Source organism: Phalacrocorax carbo, chromosome 3, assembly GCF_963921805.1.
Source record: "Phalacrocorax carbo chromosome 3, bPhaCar2.1, whole genome shotgun sequence".
NCBI classification, from domain to species: domain Eukaryota; kingdom Metazoa; phylum Chordata; class Aves; order Suliformes; family Phalacrocoracidae; genus Phalacrocorax; species Phalacrocorax carbo.
Genome location: NC_087515.1, coordinates 79,567,739 through 79,588,950, shown reverse-complemented (window position 1 = coordinate 79,588,950; position 21,212 = coordinate 79,567,739). Strand labels below are relative to the sequence as shown.

The window sequence follows — 21,212 nt, the reverse complement described above, 5'->3', positions numbered from 1 at the left end:
AATTAATTTGTCACAAAAAAAATTTCCCTGTAAACTTTCAAACAGTTTGGCTGAGCAGCTGGATTGCAGCTGCCCTTTAGAAGCCAGTACATCCACATTAATAGGGCAATGCAATACTCAGGGGCATACAAACGCCTAACAAAATAATTTCATTAAGAGTAAAAAGTCACCTGAGCACTGTGTAGACAAAGAAGTGAAGCCTTTTCCCCCAAGAATTTCCTAAGACAGACAAACCTTTCACAAAGCACAAGGTAAAACAAGATAACAAACCAAACATCTCTTCAGCTGGCAGTCTGCCAGAGGTGGTGTATTCCAACATGTAATGAGGATGCCACTGCATATACGTTAAATTCACCAAATCAACCGCTCATCCATTACTACCTATGGCCACACTGCTTTAGAATGTATACTAAAGGCCTCAGCACAGTAATTCTAACAGGACAGTAGTAAACACGTTCCCAGCAGGAGCAGCCTGTCAATCCATCTACAGCTACAGTGTAAGTATGCTGATTTTTGAAGGGTGCTACAGATATATATACATATCATAACTGCTGATTTTTTTAAAGGACCTCTCTTTTGGAAGACTCAGTAATGGTTACTTGCTCTGGCAGTAGAAGAATTTTTTTCTTTTTACCTTGGTATTCTGCAACTGCGCAAGGCTTGTGCAAGCATTTGCTAGAAGAAAATCTCCACTCAAAACGGCCATTTTATTTCCAAACTGCATATCCTTCAGCGGGCCATCGCATGACTTGAGCTCCCCAATATTTACTATGCCACGATGCACCAGAAAGGCAGTGTGGATCAGTTCCGTAATCTCGGCCAGACTTCGCTGACTGAAAGCAAAAGAAAAAGTATAATTATTTTTGACGCCTTGAATAAAAATACAGGGGAAAAAATACACAGATCGCGCTATGTACTAAACAGATATTTTACTAATTATCATATAGCTCTTCTATTTACTTCTAGAAGCCACAACCGGCAAGTGTTAAGCAGACAGAAGTATCTCATCAGGCCCCTAAGTATTTCCAGGGAAGCCGCAGGTACCGCAGGTTCCATTTGGAGGAACACTGCCCTTTGTTTTAATTCTTTCAAAAAAAAAAAAAAAAAAAAAAAAAAAAGGGCTAGGTAATCAATACAGTCCTCATGGTGCCTTCTTTTTTTGCTTTGTCTTCTAGAAGCTTGAGGGACACTGACACAAAGAAAATGCCAAGCAGAAAGTACTGATGGGAAGCAACAAAGGACATATCAGCAGGGGACTCGCGAGCAAGCTGATTCGAACACTAAGAATGTTGCAGTCAATGACTGCTCAAATTAGAGTTCAAATTAATAACAGGATACCTTGTAGTTCAATAATACGAAGGGAGAAGGGTGTAGGGGGGAGAGGAGAGAGAGCTGAACATTTCAGAACTGTGTACTAACGATATTTCACTGTTTTAGTCAGAAGAAGCAAAGGTGATTGTCCAGCAAAGAGGCAGACCCAATTTTATTTGGATAGGTTTACAAAACACTTCTTATTCCAACACACAGTGTGCTACATTCTGAATTTAGGGGCTTCAAATCCCTGTGAGAGTCTTGCCACAGAGGTTATCCCATAGAGGCTTGCCCTCTATTTATTTTCATTTTTGGGAAAAGGCATGAAAAGAGTCATTAGCACAGCCTTCTCCCTCAATTCAACCCCATAGCTCCCAAGAGTTAGCGACTGTCACTTCAAGGAGCCCAGAGATGTCACCTTAGCTCAGAACTACAACAGGGCAATGAACAGACATAATAGCTGAGTGGGGACAAGGGGAGGGGGGAACAGAGCAACACACTGGAGCATCCTCTTAATGCTGCAAACCTAGATATACACAGGACCCCCTCATACGAAATCTGCAGCGCATACACATCTTTCCTGACTCAAGCAGTTCCCCTTATGTCATAGACACTTCACGTATGAGCAAAAACGCAATGCGTGCCCTCAACTAGACAGATGACTAAAAGGCCTTAAAGTTCAAACTAAATTGCAACCTAGTACAAGGCATGTTCTGCTCTCCGTGCATATTCAAAAGCAGCCAAGCACTGATTCACTGAGTAACCAAACTGCTCCATACCTTCACATATGCGTATACCTGGCGATACACGTTAGAGTCTGCCCCAGTACCAGCACAGTACTGAGTAAATTAATACTGCTTGCTCTGGACTGTGCAGATTTGTTGCACCCACACCAAATTATATTCTTTTAAAGTAACCTTCTGCCCCAAATACATCTGACCTGTGAAGAGCCCCAGCAGCAACTGTTTCAGGCCAGTGATCTGTGCCAATTAGCAAGTGGTAAGAGGTAGTAGAGCCAGATAGCCTGGGCAGGCATGCAAAAGCTAGATGAGCTGGGGGGGAAAGAGGATAAACAGAGGTTCCCAATGTATTTTGTCACACACAAAAAACCTAAACTGTTTTAAAAGCTGCCTTTATAATTCACAATTTTTCCTCCATGAAGAGGAAAAGAATCTGAAAACAAAGCAACTAGCCATTCTCCGTGTAGACAAAAAAATTGAAGGTTGATGCTGTTTTTCAAAGAGGCAAGGGAGAAACTACAGCCGCAGTATTGTAATCACGCTTGGCTCGGCTCTAACAAAGGGTTAATAAAATTTCAAGCTCGGAGAAAAAGACTAACAAGACATCCTGATGCTCCTGCTGTCATTGTCAGGGCAGCCCTTGGAGGAAATGTCCATATCAATTCGGTTTATCAGATGGACAGCTGATCAACATTAAACAGACTTGCTCTGGGCAGATTGAGCCGAGCTACCTGTTATGAATAGCAATGAGAGCCCTCTGCTCCCTGCTGCCGAGCTCTGCCATTTCCGACTGCCGCAGATCCCAGGACATATGGGGATCCCTAGTGACGAGCACATAAAGCTGCAGCTAACTCAAGCGATGGCTCATTTCCCCCAGCTGAAAGCAGGCATTAATATCCCGAGGAGATCAGGCCCGCCTCTGTGACCCCCAACTATTGAAGCAAAACAATGACTGTCCTATTTCTTCATTTAATAAGCTTTTAATGAAGGAAATCAAAATCCCCTCTTTGACTTCAGCATCGCTCTTCATGAAAAGGTTACACAAATACATCAGTGTCATGCTTTCCAAATGCTCAAGATCTGGATGTTTTCATGTCTTTTTCTGTAATCCGTTTGTTCTCCAAACGGTATTCATATTATTTGTGCTAAAAAGAACTATATTAGGCAGATAATCTGAATCCAATTCTAATCTTATACACCACTCTTTCACTCTCTCTGTAGTGAACTAAATATATAAGAACCAAAGCTACTGCAGAAATCCCAGGCAATAGATTTAATTTTTTTTTTGCGAAAACCCCATAATACCCAGGCACAACTAAAAGGCCCAGAGTGCTGCTATGAATACATGGGGGTTCTTGAGATGACTCTGTAAAACATCCAACAAAAAACTCCCCCCTGATATTAAGTTACTATTGAATGGCTAAAGCAATATTATATACAGCTTTCTCAATCTAAAGTACAAGTCAGTAATTAAATAATTTTGTATTTGAAAGCAGCTAATCCCAAAATACAAAAAATTTAACATTTATGCAATGCTGGACTTAAAACAACATATGACTGAGTACAAAAGCAGAAACAACAGGGCAAGAGGATTATGAACGCCTACTGCTTCCATCCTATTCCCACTCCAGACCCCATGTTCACACAACAAAGAAGCAGTTGCCACAAGAGTTACTTACATAGCAAGGTAATACTGAGAAAAGAGTCAACATTTTAAAAATACATTAAATATCTAAATGGAAGCAGAATAAGAATAAGGAACACTTTTTCACAAAATGCCAAAGTACATTCATCTGTCTTTCTCGGCCTTTGCCACTGAAGGAAGAACTCCCTGCAAACCACCATGAACTGCCCCAGAGGCTCCACTTCCAGGTGTCATATTTCAAGAGATGATGCTGTTTTGAGCTCCACGCACCCCTTAATCTCCTTTTCTTTCTCCCCGTTCCAAGATCAACCCCCATGCAGTAATGTTGCTCCAAAGAGGGTGGCGCAGAGGCTTGGACAGTACCTGGGCGACCTTACTAAGAAGTTTTGATGGGACACAGTCAAACAGGCACAAGTTCAATTGTTAGGTGCATTATTTAAGCCGAGTTAATTGGGAAACACAGCTCCCCCTCCCCTCCACCACTAAGAGAACACCAGAACAGTTGAGGTTGGAAGGGACCTCTAGAGGTCATCTGGTCCAAACCCCTTGTTCAAGCAGGGCCACCTGGGGCCAGTCACCCAGGACCAGGTGGCTTTTTAATATCCCCAAGGACAGAGGCTCCACAACCTCTGTTTCTGTAAACAGGACAACAGGACATATTTGCTCATCACCCTTTCAAGTCAATTACTATCTACTACCTCAGCGAATACTTCCCCCTACCCCTTCCAGTCTTTGTTAAGATCCTCAGACACATTCTTGGCTCTCTTCTTTCTTCTCTTTGCTTCATGAAAAATCTTATTTCACATGCTTCTCTTGCCTGTGGTGTGTAAAAGGGAGCAGCACGTTAAGTTGCCTCATGTTTTTCTGCTCAACTGTAGTACCAGTGTACCCTTTTAGTACCAGTGTAACTAACAGAAATCTCTGTAAAATGCTTGCTATAAAGTATCCCTTAGGTTATAAGCTCTTCAAGCTGCAAATGTCATCCTGGAAAGTATGAAGGAAACACTAACTTCACAAGTAATTTAAAAAACCTCTTCAGCAAGGTCAATTGACACTATACCGACTCTAGGACTGCGAAACAGCAGCTTGGATGAAAGGACTAGAAAAACCTCAAAACTAAGTTATATAACAATTAGATCCTGCAACAAGAAAAACAAGTGCAATTTCTAGTCTTCCTCTTTGCTCTCCCCCTGCAATGAAGTCACACAGACCACTCATATTCAAGTATGCTTTGGTGAACTTTGGTGAACTGCTGAGCAGACTTCAGGAAATCTTTTATATCTGCCCTTATAAACTAATGCAGTAGCTGCAACATCCTGCTGCTGTGACGCCAAAACAATGAACACAGGTTTTGTAGAAACCCCACACTCATACAGGCACCACAACTACAGAGAAAAATAAAGAACTAAATGGAGAAACTTTGTAAATACGATTCTATCTCAAAAAACGCATTTCACAATTTTGTTTTGGATTAAAGTTTCCTATTTGTATGCCAGGGAGTCTGCCTCATCACAGTATCACCATTACTAAGATGCAGATTTCAACACAAACTTTAAAGCCTTCACAAAACTATATGAAATAGCAAATGCATTTGGCAAAATATTGAAACAAAATTCTGTGGAAACAAAATAAGTTTTGATAGCAGATTTCCTATGCAACCTTCTAAAACTAATTTTGCAGTGTTGCCTCCCGTCATCCTGAATGTCTTTGTTTGCGTTATCTTTAAAGGCTTGCACCTACGAAACGTTAGCCAGTACAATCTCTTTAAGAGTTCTTATAAGAGACTTCAAGTCCCTAATTTCAAACCCTACTCTAAAAGAAATAGCATTTTGCTAAACACATGATAAAACAGAAACAATAAATAATTCAATTGTATTGCTGTGAACAAAAGAGTACTTCAGCTTAAATACCCTTCTGCAATATTTGCAATGGGAACTCAAGCTTCAGTAACAGCAAGACAACCTGAGTCAGTTCACCTTTCATTATCAGAAATATACTGGCCCTCTCAGAGGATGATAGGTTATGCAAAGAACCATTTAGTAATATAAAATGTTAATAGTAGGCATAATATTTCACAGAAACAGACCAAAGACTGACACTAGCCACTAAAACCCGTATTCTAAAATTTTCAGCAATGAAAGCAACTGCAATGAACAAAGACAATTAAATTGATAGATCAAAAATTCTTTAAGAACTCTTAGCATTGAACATTTGAATTAAAGTGGCTAACAGTATACACCCAAGATTTGAACATTTTCTCTGTCATTGTTCACCCAATAGCTTCCCTTCAAAACACAAAAGATTCATTTGGACGAATAGCCTTACATTAGGTATTTAAAAAAAACAACAACCAACTTTCAAAAATACCAGCATCTATTCCAGTTTAGTGACAACTATAATAAACTATATATACCTGTGATCTGAAAAGTGACATAGTTCTTTAGTGGAAAATTACATACAAAATTATATATGTAATTACATATTAACATATTACAATATTAATTAAATATTAACTAAAGAATTAAAGTAATAATCTTAAGCACAGACAATGTATTTGGGCAGAACTTGGTATATTTTTGTGAAGACAGGAAGGTGCACACACTAAATTCAAATTTAACCTGTATCCTTTGGTCACTGTGCTGCACCAGGATAACCCACTTAGTTACACAGCAAGAAAGGGCAGTGACTTTTACAGTTCTTTTTTCCATTCACTTGTCAAAGTCAATGACATGGTTAATAAAACCATGATTAAAAGAACAATGTATAGTGAGCAACAAACAGCATCATGGTGATGGAAAGCATCATTCTCATCTTCTGCGTATAGTTTATTTTACAAGAAATTAAAGGGCGGGGGGGTGTGGGGGTGTGGGAAGGTGTTTAAACCAGTCAACAGGTATGGCAGGTGCTTTGGTTTCACTAACAGGAAAAATGTTCAGGATACAGCAGCAGACTTAAGTGCAGCACCAAATATTCATTGCATGACCATGACTTACGTATCTGTTCTCTAGCAGGAAGTATCTACCCACTGCTATCCTTTAACAAGGTCAGACACTAAGACTTCTGTGGTTCCTCCTATCTTGTCGCTAAGCTACTGTGACGGCATCTTCCGCCTGAGGGCTAAATGAAGTTGAAAGACATCAATTCTATGAAGTTTATTGAGTATGCTGCTTAATTGCACTCCTGTCAATCAATTTATTTTTAAACTGGCTATATCTCTTACCTCTTTCATCTCCATACCTTGCTAGCATCACAAAGTTTTTGAAGCAAAACTTCTACCTATGCTCCTTTATGTATTTTTCCATATATATTCCTGAAAATATATTATATTTTCATTCTGTATTAACCGCCCCGCCCCCCCCCCCCCCGCCCCCCCCAATTGCCTAAATTCTTTTCCCCCTAATTTGTCTTAGGAAGCTTTTCTCTCAGCCCCTTATAGGGTTTGAAAATATTTTCTGATTTTTAGCGGGCAGACGTTCACTTGAATTCAGCAAGCCAGTTTCTCTAAGCGCTGAGGGTGGTCACCAGAGGGGAGAGGGACACGTGAAGTCAGGCTCCCGTTCCTTGTCTTAATGCAGGAATTATGAAGAAGGGTTTTGGCAGTCTTGATTTCACTGATAATTAATGTAGGTCTACCACAGAACAACCAATTCCCCCTTTGTACTCCAGACAGCGACATGAAACAACCAGTTTGTATCAGTTTCCAAACTAGTGCCACTGATGTGCAAAGACAGCCACCTCTGTGTCATTACAGCGTAGCTAGAAGCCCTCAAGCCTTGAAGCCAGCTGCCTGCACCAGACTGCAAGCGAACCACATTTGCATCATCATCTCCCAGCAAAATGAAGCCCTACCTGGTGAACTTCAGAGTCTGAAGGCTCTGTCTGGCTTACTCCTATATACAACATCAGTGGCCAGCGAAGTAACAGGGACCACAAACTACAGCACCACTCATTTTTCTTGCGCTGGATGACACCATCACGGTGATTCCCCTTTCAAAGCGCATGGGCTAAAATAAAAATATTCCCAGCCTGGAAGCAAAAGCATCAATTCTGGGAAGCAGGTGACAGAGTCTAGACACAGATCTGTGGTAAGAATCACTACCCCAAGTTCAGTTTAAAAAAAGAAAGCGTTAATCAGAGAAGCCAGCAGAAGAATACCACCAGCATCAGTGTGTCAAACCGATTCTTCCAGGACTTGGAGGCAGACACGCAGGCTGGGACCAGTAAAGACAAAAACAACAAGAGGAAGCCTGCACAGTAAGAAGTATCTAACGATTGTAAGATCCAGAAAACCAGTAGCAATCCAGCAGAGCTAAGAGATCAGGAGCAGGTGGGCTGACCTGACCAGGTAAGAATCCAGATACACCTGCCCTAAAGACAATCCTTGTCATGTTAGGCCTTCTACAGCAAGGAGGATGCAAAGGACATTCTGCAAGGGACAGATATTAAAAGAACATTTGCACTGCTCAAACCAGACGTGAGACATGGAGGCAAGCTTAGCTATATTTTTAAGCCTCATAGACAAGGATATGAGAACTTCTGTAGCTTCGCATCCAATTTCAGTTATTACTGATTTCGTACTCGCTAGAAAGTGTTAAGAAGGGAGACAACAATTACTTCTGCTGTTCTTAGAGACTTTTTCTACACTACTAGGGAAGAAAAAGTAGACTTGAGACATGAGCCAGTATTTACATAAATACTGTTAAAAAAAGGTGGCTTTACAGTTTAGATTCTATGGCGCTTTTTTTTGTTTTTTTAAAGGGCTGGCTAGCTTAACTTCACAATTCAAACCAAACTAAAACCAAAAGTATTCTGAAGATGTAAAGAAAAAAAGAGAAACTAATATGATATCTGCAAAAAGATTTATTGGATTACTTGAACACTGATGCTAAGAAATCAGTAATTAGAGCTACTAATTTATAAGCATGTTGTCAAATTTATTAAAATTTGGCATTATTAAAATCACATGCTATAATTCCCATTTTGAAATCACTGGCTATCCCAATGGGAAGATTCACATTTCCAAAATGAAGTAAAGCTGTCAAATGCAATATTGTCTTTTTATAAGGCAATTATCAAGACTTAAACGACTCACAAATAAAAGATGAGTTGAAATTCTAGTAGGTGTCTGCTATAGATTATATTAACAGCTATGTAGACCATATAAAGTATTATATTAAGTCATATCAAAAGCTAAGATGTTTACTTCTTCAAGGAGCTACTTCTCTCATTATTTAAATACAGATGCAGATACTACATGAGAATTTACTTTGAATAATGTATGTCAGCAATATAACATATTGTCGCTATCTTGAATTTCTAAAAGAAAATTTCCTAGCTCAAGAAGTGTTGCATTCAACTTGAATTCTCTATTAAAACTTTAATTTGCTACAAAGAGTTCATATCTGAACTAAAAGTTTAGGTACAAGTGAACATGATCTCAATATATTTGTTATATGAAAACAATATAATCAAAACCATAGCAGCATATGAACATTCTTTATAAAATGACATAATATTCAGAAGTATATAATATTCAGAAGTATATAATATTATGCATAAGCGATTTTTTCAATGATAAAACAAGCTGCACCGGTCAGATAAATTAAACAGAAAAATATGAACAGTTTTTGGAAACTCTTCAAGAATATTTTGCTCCATGACCAAAAAGCCACAATTCCCCAGTTAAAAAGACCAGGCTGATTAAAAACAAAACAAAACGCCAAAAAAGTCATGGCTTAGACAAAGCCAAACCAGCTATAATTCCCTCCCTCTCTAGCTCAAATAAACTGGAAAACTGATAGCAACAAATGCAAATCAGGGAAACTAGGCAAGGAAGAAAATTGATAAAGGAATGAACAAGAAAACGCAGAGATGGAGAGGAAGCTGAGCATAGGCCATTTAAAAAGGATATACTAAAAACCCCACAAAGCCACAAAGAATTTTAAGAACTGCATTGGTCCATTAGGTAAGGGTGGTCAGAAACGTAACAACACAAAGGCAAGGGATTTTAGAAAGCCTGTTATATTTTTAGGCAATATATTCATTCAACCAGATATAAGTATCTTCTAGTCCAGTAGTGAATAAAAATGCTCACGAACAGCAGTGGTGGTGAAGATTTTATAGTCAGTACGTCCAGAGGACTTGCAGTCAGGAGGGAAGGCAACAGAAAAGGAATAACATAGCTGATAAACAGCAAAGAATATGAATCATCTTCAATATAGAGTCAACCGAGCTGGTTCAATATGCTTTACTCAAGTAAAAATATGCATTGCAAAAAAAAAAAATAATCTAACAATCTGAGCTAGAATTACAGAAAGCAGACCATATACATTCAGGACAAGGGACTCTTTTGGAAAGAAAACAGTCAAGATTTGGAAAAGGGTGGAAGAGGGGTGAAGGAACAGATCACCCCAGATAATCAGCTGAGATATAAGGATACCACTGTTGTCAGAAAGGCTATTAGGAACCACTGATGATTTAAGGGAAGAATGCTAAAATAAAAGTAGTGTTTCTGTCAACCCTGGGCTTCCAATGCCAGTAAAAATCATTACTGGAAAGCAGGAAAAAGTTTAGAGAAGAGTTATGCTACCAATAAGAGTAACAGAAAACATACAAAGGAAGAAACGAAATCTATTTAATCTAAGGAGAAGGCTGGTATTGAATCTGTAGACGGACTTGGTCATGGCCATTTCAAGAAGGTTTAAGTATCTACACTATAGAAAACAAATGAGAAGAAAATACTCAATATTATTGAGCAAAGAACAAATAAGATCCAGGTGAAGGCACTTTCCAAAATCTATTACGAAGAGTAATGATGTACTCGCCAACACTGGCAAAACTGAAGACAACACCCGATGAAATCCCGCTTAAGCACAAGTATTAGAGCTCATTAAAGTTGGGGAAATCCTACGGCCTGTTTTGTATTGCAAGCCAATCTGACTAGCAAAATTATCTCTCTTAGTTATTCATGTATTCATGAACCATGAAGCCAAGGGAAGGAAACTTTTCAGAAAATAAACAAAAGACAACTTAGATTTGGCAGCAGTTAATGTTGTCCCTGTATCTGAAAACTTACTATTGGCCAGCAGCCCATTTTCTTTTAAGGAGGTACAGATGCTTTCAGCATTGGTATTTCCAAATGTATTTATTATTTCGGCCACCTTATTTGGGAGACACATCAAAATCAGAGCCACTTTGCCCATTACAGTTACCTCCCATTCCCAGCGCAGGAGCATCCCAAGCCACCAGAAGGCTGGGAACCACAGGCATATTGAATTTAATTCTATCTTACTGCATGTAGAGAACAAACATTTCAAAATTCATTTTAAGCAAGTTCTGCAAGAGGAAGTAACCTTTATTCAGGATTCGTATCTGTCTTCACATATTTAGGTATCCACATTGGTAATGCCATGTACTTGGTGTTGTACTAACCTGGGAATACATGCGAGTACTCCCACAAAGAACAGGAGATAAAGAAAACCAGAGACCATCTACAAAATTATTTTATGTATATAAGGGTGTGTATTTTACCTAAGTATACATATTTTCTTTAATTACAGTTTTCCGTACAACCATTAGGGGGTTCTAGCCATGCAAGTCACATTTATTAAAGGCAGCATGTCAAATAAGAGTTGACAATTACAGGCTATATCAATACACATTATGCCAGATGGTAATGAGCCATACACAAAGGGCCAGCCATCCAAAATAATCACACCATTTTCCACAGAAATGTTGAAGAGGTTATGGTTTATTACACAGTGCTCATTAGATATACAGTGGCAGCATTAGCAATTTTTCCTTCATTTGTGTCTCATTTAAGACTCTGCCCCCACAAGCCCATTCAAATTAGTACACAAGGTTAAAATCATTATGGTCAGAGGGAAAAAAAATTAAGTTATATTTTTATTTTACAGTAGTGGTGGATCAAAGGTCCCTGGAATCTATTATTCTCTCAACTATTATCTAACACAGGATACTAAAAAGAATGACATTCACTGTCATTTGCTGTGAAGAAAGATAGCCTATTTTAAATGGGCAAACTCTATATTAATTAATAACACTAAGTGAAAACAACAGTTAGGTCATGACACGAAGTGACAAGAGTCAAAACTAAAAGTTGAAACTGAACTTTCATCCTTGGCTTTGAATTTTCTCATCTGTGCTTTAATTTTCTGCTTTAAAACACAGAAATATTTAAGTGTCCAAAAGGCAATTCATCTTCCACAGCGGGTTGGAAAAACCCTTGTCTCAAATAGCCAGAGTGCCATCTCTGAGAAAACACCTATAAGATATGAAGTACCCTTCCACCCAGCTGCATATGTTGACTTCCAGCTAGAAAATATTAGACACATTTATTTTCCTGCCTTTCTGTGCTGATAGAAGGTACGTGGGTGAAAAGATATAACAGGGCAAATGTGAATATTTGTCGGCACAAGCAAGGACATATTTATCACTTAAACATGCAGATGTCCCCCAAACTCCAAGTGGGGGCGGGGGTGGGGGGGAAGAGAGTGAGAGGACTTGAGCACTGGACATGCCACCTGACAACACGACTGCAGAGAAACGGCTTTTCAGTTCAAGCTCCTCTTTTGAAGCCTGCAGAGCATCACTCAGAAATCTGGGCCTTGCATCACGCAGCCACCTGGCTCAAAAGGCCAGGGTATCCTTACACCTCCCTCCTCAGCCACTCCTGCTGAGCTATTCTGCTGTTACACAAAATGCTGAATTATTCATTCAGCCAGATGGCAAAAGAGTGAAAAAAGTCAGCCGGTCTCCAGGAGATTACGGGAGAGAAAGGTGGGACACCTGGACTCCAGTTCCCGCTCCACAAAGTTACTGGGAGGGGAAAAAACGTTACATTCCTGACCTAGGTGTCCTATATCCCTGTGTGAAGAGGTTTTTTTCTGAAAACTCAGACGGAGGAATACTGGGGATTTACATCCTTTCAAATATTTGAGGGAGCCAAGCCTGGACTTCCTGCAGCCTCAGTGAATGCTTAGTCTGAGAACAAAGAATGTGGAGCAGAGTTAACAGCGCATCTCCAGTTTGGGAATCCTACCCTAAATAATTTCCTAGTTAAATTAGCCAACAAATCTTGTCCATGTTTGCAATTGTTTGAAAGACATAAAGCATGCTTTATTTAATAGGGTCTTAAAAAAAAAAAGAAAGCTTACAAAATTAAAAATAATTTAATCAATTCCAGGCAATGCAAGTCTACGATAACCAAACAGGTACTCTGATAACTGAAGTAAACAGGTTTCTGTCAACAACGATATTTGCATCAAGTTCATTCTACTACTTGCCATTTGTACAGTTCATTTTATTACTGACAAAACTACTTACGCCACCAAGGTGGCACTTCTACAGGCAGACATCAGCAAATATGAAACCTGTGCAATGTGAAACAAATGCAAGCCCCTGATTCACTAAAAAATCCAAAGGGCATCAGGCTAATTTAAAGGTCAAAGCAGAACACAGCAATCATTATGCATAAGTTTTATATAGTTATTGTCACGCTAAGTTTCCAGACACATCAGAGTAGGTTTAAACTCTCCAATGTTGATTCAAAAATGGAAGACCTGTGGCCAATTCTTGAAAGCTGATCACAAGCAAGCCCACCGCCCGACTACCAGTGTCTAGAAACAACAGACCTATCACTGTTTCCTTAAAACAGCAGTACTACATTTTTAAAAGCTGAAGGTAAAAATAGGATGTTTGAACCTGATGGGGTGGATGAAGAGCAAGCCAAAAGAAGAGTTTAAAATGGAACTAGCAGAAATGTCTTCTTTTTGGCTTACTGAAGTGAGCAAGTTGCAGGTGTTGCAAACAGGAGTCTGGAAAATGCAAGATAGGAGGTGAGCAAAAGCTTTGGCAACAGCTGCTGTAGCATGTCCTTGGGAAAAATGGGATGGTAGGATACACAATGCAGGGAGAGACAGTAAGACTCAGAACTGAATAAAGTATGTTGATGAAAAAAATCAAAATGATGAGGTTATGAGATTGTGGATTGGATGACAGTGTTGTCACCAAAGCAGAAATCAAAAAGAACACAATGAAGGAGAAAAAAAACCCCACAACTTTTGTTATGGAAATGACCGAGATTCCTTCCCTTACGATGGCAGCATGTGTCTGCCAGACTGCTTATGGAACAGCTAGGCAACACCTAGGATATCCATCCATCCATCCACGATTACCCAGATTTGCTCTATAGGCCCTTGACAACAAGTATCCTCAATAAAAAGTTTCACATCATGGTTTAAAAATAATTTTGACTATTCTGTATTTTATTTAACCAAAATTAAATACTTCCACTAAAACCAACTGCTAGGATATGAAGGGAAATAAAAGGTCTCACTTGCAGGTAAACGGAAGAAACAGGCTACTAACAATTTTATGACCGTACTTTCTCTTACCTTATATTAGCTGTTTATCAGCCCTCCAAGACTTTGAAGCACGGCTATCATCTGATTTACAATGACTATGGGAGATGGTTTGAACCAACATTACAGAAATTCCCGTTACTATGTACTGCCAACTATGGGGAGGCTGCCAGAATGACTTATCACTCCAAGTATTTCTCTGAAATATCTCTGAAGAGTTTGTCTATAATTGTATTCAATGTAGCTGAAAGTTAAGGTGCAGTAACCTTGACATTAAAGCTCTGCTACTAATGACACTTGAAATACATGGAACCTTTTTATGCGAGAGAAAAAGAAGGTAATCTTTTTTATGCAGTGAAGAACGAACACCTGATAAATGAGCAGTCCTGTTTAGAGGATAGATTGTTTGTATGTCTAACTGCACAGGAAAAAGGCATTACAAAATAAAATGTGAATCACCAGAATACAGCGTACCAGATATGGTAGGAGTTTTACACATATATAAATATATACATTGTTATATCATGTCCATATAAAACATTGGATATTTCTTGGTATTTCAGAATATGAAAACATACACTGCTTGCACAACCACAGATACCTCATACTATATAAGGAAACCTGTCCTATTCTGAACAGCTGTAACTGCATTTATGTTAGTCAGCAATTAAAAGTACGGTTATCACACCTGCTCTCCTCTCCCCTCCTGAACTTTCAACGTTCAGAACTGGATAGGGACATTAATACTATATATTAAAATGGTTTATTATAGGAATGTTTTTGCTTTTCACAAAGCAGAATTATGCAGCAGATGGATATTGCCTGCCATGTACAAGGAACGAGACTAATAGCTAAAGGGAGACGGCAGACTTCTCTGAGACCTTGCCCCTTACACCAGGTGTGTCGACAGAATCGCCAGCAGGGAAGGGATAATAAACCTTTTGGAGCACGGCACCAACTGCTGCTTCTGGGACCATATCAGCGTAGTAACAAGCATTTGGGGCTGTTGATGTCTGCAAAGTTTTATCATTATTATTAGTATATATTTCATGCAAATGGGCTATTGCGTGATATTGAGAAAATGTGTCTTTTGATAGAAAACCTTACCTACTCTTATACCATTGGCATAATTTCCATCTATTACTACCTTATTTACAGCAGTTCTAAAAGGTATCTGAAAATCTCATGCTTTCGTTGGTTTTTTTTGTCCTTTCATACCAGAATGATTCAATCTACACATTTTAGTAAGGGGTAAAATGACATCAACCAATTCAAGCAACATTAACCCCAAGTGAGAGATGGTGGAGAGATAGCTATATGCTAATAAACCACCTTCAAGAACAAACTCAATTTCTGCAGAATTCCTACCTAAGTCCACAAAATAGGATCATTTATTGATTGCAGCCACTACGGTAGCTTTGCTAAAATTCAATTTGCTGACTGGAACAGCACATGAATTCAGCTGAACTTTTTGCACTAGTTTTGTTGCATGGATATCAGAAGCCAGAATGAAGTTTCAGCTATAAGAGACTGAAGTAAGCTTTCTACAGAACACTGTTTTGGTGAAACATAACAATTATGAAAAAGAAATCAGAAATACTGTACAGTATTCAAAACTTCCTTATGTTTCTTCCCATTCTGGATATATGAGATGCCCAGAGAGGTGAGGAGTCTCCTTTCCTTGAGACATTCAAAACCCACCTGGCCACGTTCCTGTGTCCCCTGCTCTAGGTGTCCCTGCTCAAGCAGGGAGGCTGGATGAGATGATCTCCATAGGTCCCTTCCAACTCCTGCCATTCTGTGATTCTGCGATAATTTATTTGGCTGCATCTTCTCTTTCCACAAACATTTACACAGATTTGGCCAAGTCTTTGGAAAAATTAAAAACTACAACTGCAGATACTTTAATGGACTTCAAGAGCTGGCCAATCAAGCTCAAAATCTCACGTGCACCAAACATGCTTCATAATCATGCTGTCAATGCTGATCAGAAGTTTCCAATTGCTACAAACCCTAGAAAGAAAAAAATCTTTCTGCTTTATTTTTTCACTGCCTAAGCACATTCTCAAATGCAACATTGTTAGAGTACCATGTTGTATTCATATTCTTTAAATCTTTATCCCTAATTCTCTAACTCCTTATTCCTCTTCTCAAATCACTGATTGTTGTCATCATACATATTTCTAGTAATTTAGAATACAACCATTATCTCCAAATCTGGACTTGCTAGTCTTGCAATTCGTCCATACCTAAAACCTGTTATTCATTTAAGTAAAAAAATTAGCTTTCCCCTTAATCTAATAGCCAAGGTGCAACATAGCAAGGACTAATATTCTCTATTCCAATCTGAATTCCAACCTGACTGAAATATCATCTCATGCCCATTGGAAATGTTTCTGCAAAGATGGTTCATTTCTATTAATGAGTCACTTCCATCAGGTTAATTCTTGCTATGTTCCTTAGTAATTTCTCTTCCACTGCCGCATCAAATAAAAAACCACTTTGCTGGTAAAGATGAAGATCTACCACATGAAGATGGCAGCATGCACTTCTATTTCAGTCAACATCTACTTAAAAGGGAGTCAGTCCAAAAATCTGTTTCTCTCAATCCAGCTGTCAATCCTGAAGAAAGTTCAGTTTCTGACATAAGGAACTCTTGATTTTAAATTCTTCACCAGGATTCAACTTAGAACTCTTTCACCCCACCTTCAAAAAGAAAACAAACCAACACAACAGAAAAAATCACCCCCAAGAAAGGTTCTTAGGCAATCTTCTCTTGCCTCTCTTCCTGTTTTTCACACCAAAGAAATTTCTTATTACCTTGAACAATGCTGGCTATAGCGCTACAATAAGTGGTAACTTCTTTCTCTTTCCTTGTATTTTCTTTACCTACTTGCTATCTGTTTATACTCACATGCCCACCTTTATATTGGAATATATTACAAATAACCAAGCTTCTCTGTCGAGCAACACAATGCCCTGTCCACTCCACCTGCAATATTATGCTGCTTTTTTTTCCCCATTATTATTATTTTCGAAGCATCTCAGAGCTGTCATATTCCACATGAAAATCTACTGAAAGTTAAAGGCCAGATACCAGTGAAATAAGAAATGTACATTCGCATAATGTATCATGTCAGCAGGGTCCAGAACATGCTGTTATTTCAAGTGGAAGGGAATGGATGTTATATAGTCTTTATACAACCTCATGAACTCTAAGCAAAAAAGAGGATACCTTCTGAACTAGGAGGGCATCATTCATTAGCAGTCAGGCCCACTCTTATTTATGCTTAGCCCCAAAACAATGTGTTGCCACCACAGAAACAACATATTCCCCATACATTTCAAAATATGCCAAAGATCAGTACATATTTTTATATACATATACTTGTGGCATATATGAAGACCTTCTCCTCAATTCATTCACAGCAGATGAAAAATATTGTAATATCTTCAGTTACGTTATATCGGAGTACTGACTGAATCATATTAAGATAATAAATTTTTACAGTAAGACTCGTAATACTTAACTTCGTATTGCTACAATTTTCCAAGTATTGCAGAAATTTATACTGAAACTGCATAATTGCATTGTAAAATTTGTCAAGGGAGAAGTTAATAGGTTGCGCCTGGGAAGAGGGCAAAGAGGGCAGTTGGTACTTCAGCAGATGGGAAAGCATGGGAGATGTTTTGGGACTGTAGGACAAATAAATTACATAAATATAGTTACTCAAGAACTTGCTGTGAAGAACTTGGTCATATTGGCATCATAGTTCTGAGGGATAAGCAGTCCCCAGAGCTGTTGTGTGCTTTCATCACAGCACTGGATTGCGCTGCTTAGGTGATGGTTGGAAATGTCTCTTCACAAATACATTTTTTTTTTTGTTAAAATTAAATTGAAAGTTCTCAAGTAGAAATTGTTGCAAGGGAAAGATTTTACAACAAACCACCCAAGAACAGCTCTGGTGAAGTGCTCTGGTGCGTGGAGATGTCATGCCCCAGGAAGGCTGTACTAGGTCTTGTTACCCACAGGTCAATTGGCCTTTCTTTGAAAAGTTCCCACTAGGGCGAAGGCAGGACTTTGTTGCTCCCACAGCTGTTCCTGACCCACTGCAGAATTTCATCAGTGCTGCTGTGGTTTTGTATGCTGTGCTGCACATCGTGGCAGTCCAGCACGCTCTTCACAAGCAGTGGGAGGAGGAAGCTCCAGGAAAAGGGTGGGCTGGGCAGACAAGACAGCAGGCAGCGTTATGGTTTCTCCAAGGTAAGCCATCCCGACACTGCTTTCTGTGATACTGATAAATTACTTCCTTTAAAAAACAAACAAACAAACAACAACAACAAAAAAAAACAAAACCCAAAAAAAACCTTTGTAATGTGTATACTGAGTTTACCTTGCTCAGTTACCTAGTGCTAAGCAGACTTATTCTGAACAAGGTTTGAGTACATATCTCTGCATACTCTTTGATTAGCTTTAATGCAGTGCCTTCTGATTTATTCTACAGAGTATGGAGAGGACCTTTTCGTATTCAACACATAATTGCTGTATTTGCACATGCTGTGTATGCTGAAAACAATAAAAAGTTAATGAAGAAAAGTACTGGTTGTAATGAATTAGTAATATTGTTAGATTTGTATTTGGAGTTGATTTTTATTGTTGTGGGTTGAAGATGATCAATAGGAATATGTAATCAAGTTGTATGTGCTTTTCATCTCCTGAGACTCGTCTTGTAAATGAGATGAAGAATCTCACAGGATTTATCCTGGAGAGCAAAAACTAAATAGAATAATTTAGAATAATCACTTAGATTTCCTCACACTAAAAGCTACGAGAAAGCTGCCAAGGATTGGGAAACAAAATCATACATTTCTTAAAGATTATAAAAGACACCGCTGCTCATATTTTAAGATACTTTTCCCATTAACTTTCAAACAAATAATTTTGTCAACAGCATCATACTTCTTAATGCACTTAGATATTCAATATTTTAGGACCATGCATTTTATCTACCAGTTAATTAGCTAAGCTTTCAAAGTACATGCTAGTTGGGATACTGCACCTTCACTGAAAGCCAGCCTTCCAGAAGATAGGAATAAGAACAGTAAGTCCCAAAGGAAATCATTTTTATGATAAAGAGTCCTAATGTGCCCCAGTAAAGGTGAGGATTGATTGTTATGGTCTATTGTTACTATAATTAGAAGTCAAACACCAATTAGCAGTTCCATTAATAAGATTAATCTCTGCAATATCTGCAGCTGAGACCCAGGGCTTGTGTGCAATAAGCCAGTGTGAATTTAAAGTGCAACAGCTATTCTGCACTACAACTCCCAGTTTAAACATGTACACCAGACAAAAGAAAAAAGCTCTGCATTTAAGTTCCTACATACACTACTGGTCTTACTAAATCCTTCTCATTTCTTGCTTTTTATTTTGTTTAAACACGTTCTATCATGATATACATCAGTGTTGGAGACAGGTGCAATGCAGCATGAAGTCTCCCAAACTCTGTTTCACAGCCACTCCCTCTGCATTGCACCAGGTCAGGGTATATATGATTTAGTTTTCCATTGCTAGAAAAGTCAGAGAAGCCTACACCATGCAAGGTAGAAAGAAGGCTTTTATAAAATTTAGTAGCAGACAGGTCAAGGCAACCCCTAAGTCTCTTAAGTTACACTGTAACAATACAATTAATCTCACCTTCACCAAAATTTACTCATGTTTGCCATGGCATATTAGCCAAGAGGTTTTGTAATGGATTTGCATTTTCCTTTCTTCCTTTTAAAGGGAGACTATTTGATTTCTTTGCACAGAACAATTCATTGGAGATAGATGAATGTGGAGACACTTATATTTCAACTGGAAAGCATTTAAACAATTATCAAAAATCATAACCATCTTTAAGGTTGTCTACAGGAGAAAATTTGCTGGCAAAACCTTACTGGCGAGCCGAGCAAGTGAAGATACAGCTTACACAATAAAAGACCTCCTTTGCCAGAGTAACATTTACCAGAAGGTAGTCCTTTGCTATTGCAGTCACCTGCTCCAACTGGAAACGTGACAGTCTTCTGAGTCAAGAACAGCATTATCACCTCTCATCTGTTTGGTCACATTCACAAGGACAGGATAGAGGCTACTTGCCAATAATAGCAGCTCTCAGGGAATGCAGAACAGCCCAAGGTACGCATCCTCACAGAATATTTATTCTGTTTATCACTCAAAGTGGGACACCTTTTACATCTTCTCAGTTTCCACAGAAGGTGTGGTTGCACCTTATGCACTATGACACTAAACACACAAAGCAGAGTATTGCCATTTCAGATCCCTCTCAACCATAAAAACCCAGCTCAATGGCAGTCCAGGACACATGCAGAAGCGAAGTCAACAAGCCAATGTCCATTTGTGTGAATTTGTGCAGGCTGTAAGTCTCAAAAGCATACTATAACAAGTGTATAACCTCTACACTTTTGACTACACTATTCCATATTTACCTTTACAGACTGAAGTTGTCTAAGGATCATCATTCACGTAGCTTCAGCTCCCTGGAGAAAGCCTGATTGCCTTTCACGCATACAGTAATTAAAGACTGCTCTAACAAGCACAGCATCACCTCTGTTATGCCTGCCATGGTATGAGTTTTGGAGAAAAGAACAGATAGAGCTGCAGATGGTGAGCTGTCACCTATGAGAAATGGAAGAGACTCCTAGTGTCCCCACTAATACGCAGCAATTTTGGTGGCATATCCCTAAGACAGCTAAGACAGATACACTTGTGTTTTCATAATAGGCCTTAACACAGTCCACGTTACTAGTTCTGCAAATCTTGGGATGGAAAGTTCTTTGGATATTTCAGCTCTCAAATGACCTTAAGGACACCTGGCAGCCTAGATTATACCAATGTCAGTGTGGCCTCTTGTGAGCTACATATTAATGAAGGCACATCAGCCACAACACTGAACACAGAGGCTAAAGACAAGGGGTAGAAAGTTCACTCATCTCTTTTAAACACATTTTGGTTACCCCACTGTGAGAAGACTATGTTCTTGAAAGACCTGACCTTCATGAAGAAAGCTGTGAGCCTGACCTCATTACTGACTCTGCTTTGAGCAGGAGGTTGGCCTATGGACCTCCTGAGAT

General features: G+C 38.9%; 1 protein-coding gene across 4 annotated transcripts in view; it reads right to left on the bottom strand.

Annotated features, from left to right (window-relative positions):
* The window catches only part of PDSS2 (decaprenyl diphosphate synthase subunit 2), a 125,412-nt gene that overhangs the window by 47,382 nt on the left and 56,818 nt on the right, over nt 1–21,212 (bottom strand). For all 4 annotated transcript variants that reach the window (XR_010372254.1, XM_064447513.1, XM_064447511.1 and 1 more), the window contains exon 3: nt 635–833. Coding sequence is in view for 3 of the 4 variants with exons in the window: in XM_064447513.1 (XP_064303583.1) it covers nt 635–833 (199 nt within the window). In the remaining variant the exon portion in view is untranslated. The remainder of the gene's footprint in view (nt 1–634; nt 834–21,212) is intronic.